The 7267-nt window shown below is 36.7% G+C and overlaps 1 protein-coding gene across 1 annotated transcript; it reads right to left on the reverse strand.

Moving 5' to 3' along the window:
- Positions 1-664: 664 nt before the first annotated feature.
- On the reverse strand, positions 665-2338 carry LOC122327827 (NACHT, LRR and PYD domains-containing protein 3-like). The gene is made up of 3 exons (XM_043223459.1): positions 2206-2338; positions 1863-2033; positions 665-802 (listed from the first exon to the last, which is right to left on the reverse strand). The coding sequence occupies exons 1-3, from the start codon at positions 2307-2309 to the stop codon at positions 667-669; spliced, it is 411 nt and encodes a 136-aa protein (XP_043079394.1). The 5' UTR covers positions 2310-2338; the 3' UTR covers positions 665-666.
- Between the last annotated feature and the right edge of the window lie 4929 nt (positions 2339-7267).

A 7267-nucleotide genomic window follows, 5' to 3' on the forward strand; every position in this document is an offset into this window, starting at 1 on the left:
AAGATTAACACGATAATTGCATACATGGTTTTGCATGCATTCTAAACCTTAAGGTTTTTTTTTAAAGAGTTAATAACAAAGAATTTCAAAGTCAAACCTCAGTATCTTCAGTCTAGAGTTTGGACTCTTCAGTCCTTCAGAAAGAAGCTTCACTCCTGAATCCTGCAGATCATTGTTACTCAGGTCCAGCTCTTTCAGGACAGAGTTTGAGGATTGCAAAGTTGAAGACAAACTCCCACAAGACTGTGCAGTGAGATTACATGTGGAAAATCTGAACAAGATGAACACAGCAGTTGCATACAGAATTGAACTCAACATTGGGATTTTTAATGAATAAATAATGAAGTATTTTCAAACACATGCCTTAGTATCTCCAGTTTAGAGACTGACTATTGAGTCCATCAGAAAGAAGCTTCACTCCTGAATCCTGCAGATCATTGTTACTCAGGTCCAGCTCTTTTCAGGACAGAGTTTGAGGATTGTAAAGTTGAAGACAAACTCCACAAGACTGTGCAGTGAGATTACATGTGGAAAATCTGAACAAGATGAACACAGCAGTTGCATACAGAATTGAACTCAACATTGGGATTTTTAATGAATAAATAATGAAGTATTTCAAACACATGCCTTAGTATCTCCAGTTTAGAGACTGGACTATTGAGTCCATCAGAAAGAAGCTTCACTCCCTGAATCCTGCAGGTCATTGTTACTCAGGTGCAGCTCTCTCAGGACAGAGTTTGAGGATTGTAAAGTTGAAGATAAACTTTCACAGGACAGAGCAGTGAGATGACACCCACACAGCCTGTGAAAAGAAGACAATTTGACATATTGATGTGAATTTATCAGGCACGTTTGTACTGAATAACACTTAATAACAGGAATACAATAACAATGCACTTCTAAATTATTTAAAAACTATTATATTTCATTAGTTATATATAAACTGTATTTATTACATTACTAGACTATATACAAGTGGTGGGTTCATCACTGAGTGTCTCTGTAATTGAACATGCTTAAAGAAATAAAAATAGATGTTTTACATACCATCTAAGCATACTAGGTGTATGGGATTTTTTTATTTTCTTACAAAATATTTAACTGGCATTTTTAATCTCTATCATTTTAGTGGGGATGGTGGTTCAACCCCCAAGAGCCAATTGAGGGAAGTCTTATTACTAATAAGTTATGTGTTCTGAACTGTTAAAGCTACCACATGATAAATACAATGGAAAGACTTGGAGGGACTAGGACAATTGAATTTGATTGGATTTGTCTGAAAGAAAAAAAGTCACATACATCAAGGTAAGTAAAACCTGCTAATTTTCATTTTATGATTAACTAACTATAGTCACCATAAATACAACATGTGTGATAGATAATGCTTTGTTTGCATTTTCAGATTTTCTGTGAAAACAAACTTTAAGTGCTAAAATTGCTTTATGCTTTAATTAAGTGCTCCTTTATTGGACACTGGTTGCATTCATATTTAGTGTTCCTTTTGTCTATTTTTACAAGTGCATTAAGTGCACATACATACATTTGTTTTCCATTACAAATACTTTCTGTAGAAACAGTACATTTGTACTGAATAGACTATATATCCTGTCTCGTCTAAGACTGTTTTTAAATAAACTTAAATACATAACTTTTTTTTAAATAAACTGTTAAACGTCATTAAGGTCTTATTTCATCTCATAAGTGGGAAACTGTAGTATTACAAAATTCTCTGTTTTTGTTTTTGACTAGATAAAATAACACTGATACAATCATACTGAAATATCTGCTACCTTTAACAATGAAACACCTATTTATTAACATGTTTGAACATATTAAGTTTCAAACGTGTGTGATTGTCAAACCTCAGTATGTTTAAACGACAGTGTGAACTCTTCAGTCCATCAGAAAGCAGCTTCACTCCTGAATCCTGCAGATCATTGTTACTCAGGTTCAGCTCTGTCAGATGGTTTGATGTTTGTAGAGCAGAAGACAGAGTTTCACAGCATGTTTCATCAAAACCACAGCTTTCAAATCTGCCAAAATAGAATGTTTTAGCCTGATTATCTACTGATGTTCAGTTTTTTTCTGCAATAACTTATTTTTTCTCTTGATAATGGGGGAAAAATTTAACTTCACATTTACATTTCATTGTTTAGTGACGTAGAACAAATCATTTAATTAAACAGCAGTCAGTGAAATACTCACAGAGCTTTTCTACAGCATCTCACAGCTGGAATGAGTCTCTTGTAGTCTGAATGTTCTGATGTGAACCTCTTTGGGTTGAACTCATCCAGCACTTTCTCTGACATCAGCAGTACTGAGGTCAACACTGTGCACATTGAAGACAGAGATCTCTTCCTGGATGTTCATCTGAACTGAGGTAACTCTGGATTTCCTCATATAATGAATGATCTTTCAGTTCAAGTAAAGCAGTAGAACAGGTTGACTGAAGCTTCATCTGAGATGTCCTGTTGTTGTAATTCTTTAATGTGGGCACTTAGATTTCTGATGCTCTCTGTGGTGTCTTCAGTGTGTGTGATCAGGCCTTTGAGCAGATTTTGACTGGATTCCAGTGAAATGCCCATCAGAAACCGCAGGAACAGGTCCAGATGCCTCTCTTACTTTGCATTGCTTTTTCAATGGCTCTCTCTGTTAAGTCATGCCATTTGACCTTTCTAAAAGGCAAGGAAATGTAAGATTTTGTATGACTGTAGTTTGTGAATTCTCAAAGAAAAACTTAAGCTCTTGCTTGTTTTTTTCAGGTAACAGGTGAACACATGCACTGCAGCTGAGGAACTCTTGAATGCTCAGATGCACAAAGCAGAAGACCTTTGTCTTATAAAGTCCAACTTCCCTCTTAAAGATCTCAGCGATCATTCCTGTGAACTCAGCATCTTTACTCACATCAATACCACATGCTTTCAGATCTTTCTCATAGAACACAATGTTTTCCTGCTTCAGCTGTTCAAACGCTAGCTTGGCTAACTTCAGAATCATCTTTCTATTTAAAAGTAAATGCCTGAACATTCTCCTTCTTGTTGTTCATCATACTTCTGACTCTTCATGTTCATCTGTATCCTCAGGAAGTGAATGTACATTTCAGTGAGTGTTGTGCTGATGTTCTCTTCATTATTCTCAGTGAGAATATCCTGAAGTACTGTGGCTGTGATCCAGCAGAACACAGGAATGTGGCACATGATGTAGAGACTACGAGACGTCTTAATGTGTGAGATGATTCTGGAGGACAGACTCTGATCTGTGAATCTCTTTCTGAAGTACTCCTCCTTCTGTAGGTCAGTGAATCCTTGCACCTCTGTGAACAAACCTACATACTGAGGAGGAATCTGATTGGCTGCTGCTGGTGATGTGACCCAGACAAGAGCTGATGGAAGCAGTTTACCTTTGACCAGACTTGTAAACAGCACATCTACAGATGATCTTTCCTCAACAGTGTTCATTGTATCACTTTCAAAATTCAAAGGCAGTCGACTCTCATCAAGTCCATCAAAAATAAACACAAGTTTATATTCTGTATATAACTTTGATTTCTCCAGGTCCTTCAATTCAGGATTAAATTTCAGCAGAAACTCATGGAGACTGACTCTCTCTCTTTAATCACGTTGATCTCTCTGAATGGAAGCAGGGAACACACAGTCTATATCCTGATTAGATTCTCCTTGGCCCAGTCCAGGATGAACTTTGTGCACAGACACAGTTTTTCCAATGCCAGCGACTCCTTTGGTCAACACAATCTTTAACTCATTGTTTTTCCTTAGTTCAGTAAATATATCATTGCATTTGATTGGTTTGTCCTGTGTTTTTTTGCTCTTGAAAGCATCATCAATCTTCAGAATCTCATGTTCTGATTTACATCTTTTTATATCTCCTCTGTGATGAACAGATCTGTGTAAACAGCTTTCAGATCTGTGTCAGTTTCTTTGTTGCCCTCAAAAATGTATTTTGCCTTCATCTTCATGTTGTTTTTGTGAGTCTTCAAGACATTTTGCAGCTCTACAATAAAAAGAGACAAAAAACACTAAACAAATTTGTCATATTTTTTATATCAACATGGTGTTGTATTTACAACTGATTCAGATTCATATTTAACAATTTTCCAGTTTACAATATCTGAATGTCTATGCTCTTTCCAGATCACTTATTGATTGAAGAATCTTTATGCCATGAGATCAGTCACTCCAAGACTGATGAATGGTTTCCCACATGATCTAGCACATCACCGACAGAATGTGTGTTTAAACTTGCTTTAATTAACCTTAGCATCGTGACCGTAAATCATATCACAGGTAGTACTAGATCTATTTTGCTGACAGGGCCACCTTTTGGTTAACTTTAATTGAATTCGATACATTATAAGATGTTTTAAGCAAGGCTTTCAGACCATTATAGGCTTGGTATCACTGAGGACACTTCTATATATCATGTGAAATCTACTCTGATGTGATCTCTTATTTCCATTTTCTGAGCAGTGATATGATATATGTAGGATATTGTAAACTCTGTGTCTGTACTCAACATCTTATAATATGTTAGTCAGTAAAGATCAAAGAATAACCCTGTCTAAAACTCGTTCAACACAGATATGATCTGATCACTCTTGGAATTAATTAAAAGCAGTTTAAACACATGCATTTGTTTCTAATGTAGATCATGTGGCTCATTGTCAGTTTAGTGAGACGATCTTTCATGGCGTAAGATCTCAATCAGCAAGTGATCTGAAAACGAACATTCGAATATTATAACTGAGAATTCGACCAAATATAGTCTGAAATCGATTGCAAATAGCATCATGCTGATATGAAAGTATGACATTCATTGAAAATCTTTTTGTCTCTTTATTGTGAAACAAAATGTGAACCACAAAAGCAACATGAGAATGAAGGCAAAGCCATTTTTGAAAACGAAAACTGACACAGATCTGGCTTTGTTACACAAATCTATTATCTGAAGAGAAGATAAAAGGTAAATCAAGGCATGAGATTCTGGTGTGTTAACAAAACAGCTGGACAAACAATGATGCTATTTACGAAGACTGGGAAAAATAATGAGTTAAGATTGTGTTGACAAAGAACGTGGAAAAGAACTATTTTACGGACTAAGCTCCTGAACTGGAAGCGAAGTAATCCGAGACATGAACATATTCTGCTTTCCGATCGAAGAGAAGATCGGCATGGTAAGGAGAAGTCGGTATCGGTTTCTGCTGAGAACTAATCGCAGGTGAAGGACACCTGGAAGAAAATCAAGTATATACAGAAAATATAAACTTGTGTTTATTTTGATGAACGATGAGTCGACTGCTGCTGGTGAAAGTGATACAATGAACTTTGCTATTGAAAGAAGATCATCTGCCGATGTGCTGATCTGGTCAGGTAAGCTGCTCCATCCTTCAATGGAGTCACATCACGACTTTCAGCAACAACAATCGAACTATACTCAGTAGTGTAGGTACAGTGCAAGTGCAGCGCTGACCACAGAAGGAGAGTACTTCGAAAGGTGCAGGCAGTCTGTCACTCAGAATCGCTACCGCACCGTGAAACGTCCGTATTCTGCCATCATGCCACGGCTACCAGCTGTTACTGTGAATACAGCCGCAACTAGGACTATTCTCACTGAAATGTTTGTCAGCACAGCACTGCTGAAATAACTTCCTGAATACGAATGAACATGAAGAGTCAGAAATATGATTTTAACAGAGAAAATGTTCCGAAGCATTTACTTTTAAACAAGATGATCTGAAAGTTAACAGCTAGCGTTTGAACAGTGAAGCAGGAAAACATTCTATGAAGATCTGGCATGTGGCATGATGTGAGTAAAGATGCTGATTCACGAAGATGATGCTAGTTTCTGAAGAGTTGAACTTTGAGTCACTACTTTGTGCGCTCTGAGGCTTTTGATAAAGAAGTTCACAGCTGCAGTGCTGTGGTCACCTGTACCTGAAAAACAAGCAGGAAGCTTATTTTCTTTGAAATTCTGAAGCTACAGTCATACAAATCTTACATTTCACTTTGAAGGTCCAGTAAATGACTTAACAGAGAGGAAGCCATTGGCGCAATGCAAGCAGAGAGAAGCATCTGAACCTGTTCTGCGATTTCTGATAGGCATTTCACGGGGCTCCAGTCAAAATCAACCGAAACGATCACACGCACTGAAGACACCACGGGGCATCGAAAATCTGAATGCCCGTAAGAGGCCAACAAGTTTATCTCGAATGAAGCTCAGTCAACCTGTTCTGCTAACAGAAAGATCATTCGTGCTATGAGAAATCCGGAAATTTACTCGGTTCAGATGAACTGCATCCGGGAAATCTCTCAAATCTTCCAATAATGCGCAATCGCCCGACCTCACGTACTAACTGATGTCGAAGAGATAACGGATAACGGTTCACATCGACATTCGGGCTGAAGACTCATTCAACGTAGTGCTGCAGAAAAGCTCTGTGTGTTTCACTGACTGCTGTTTATTAAATGATTTCGTTCTCGTCTGTAATGAAGATGTAAGTTGAAACCTACAATTATCAGAGAAAATGAGTTATTGCGAAAAAACTTGAACATCGATGAATAATCGAGGCTAAAACATTCTGTTTAACAAAAGCTGTAATTTTAATGAAACATGCTGTGGCTCTGTCTTCTGCTCTACAAACACGACCATCACGATGAAACTGAACACAGTATTAATGATCTGCGGAAGTGAAAACTGCTTTTCTGGACTGAAAAATTCACACTATCATTTAAACATACTGGTGACAATCACACGCATTTGAAACGCTATGTTCAAGCATGTTAATAAATGTTTCATTGTTAAGGTAACGGTATTTCAGCTATGATATATCGGTATTTTATCTAGTCAAAAACAAGGAAACGAAATTTTATGTCTACTACTATGAATGAAATGAACATAACGTTATTTAATTTATTTAAAAAAGATGCTGTATTTAAGTTTATTTAAAAAACAGTCTTGAACAGTTGCTCTTATTCGTACAAATGCTACTGTTTCTGAAAGTATTGTAATGAAAACAAATGTAATAACAATAATGCACTTAATGCATATGTAAGAAATAGACAAAAATAAATATGAATGCAACAATGTCGAGCATAGTAAAGCATAAAGCAATTTAACTTGCCAAGACTGTTTCTGAAAATACGAAATGCAAACAAGCATTATCCTCACGCATGTTATGTTATAGTGACTATGAATAATTAATCATAAAGTGAGTAACGGGTTTTACCTTGATGTGTAGGCTTTTTTCTTT

This window comes from Puntigrus tetrazona, chromosome 22 (genome assembly GCF_018831695.1).
Source record: "Puntigrus tetrazona isolate hp1 chromosome 22, ASM1883169v1, whole genome shotgun sequence".
NCBI classification, from domain to species: Eukaryota; Metazoa; Chordata; class Actinopteri; order Cypriniformes; family Cyprinidae; genus Puntigrus; species Puntigrus tetrazona.

Coding starts and splice junctions, on each gene's coding strand:
- LOC122327827 (XM_043223459.1), bottom strand. CDS start 2,309: ATGTCAGAGAAAGTGCTGGATGAGTTCAACCCAAAGAGGTTCACATCA. Junction 2,034..2,205: donor AGATGCTGTAGAAAAGCTCT/GTGAGTATTTCA, acceptor CTATTTTGGCAG/ATTTGAAAGCTGTGGTTTTG. Junction 803..1,862: donor TGTCGTTTAAACATACTGAG/GTTTGACAATCA, acceptor TTCTTTTCACAG/GCTGTGTGGGTGTCATCTCA.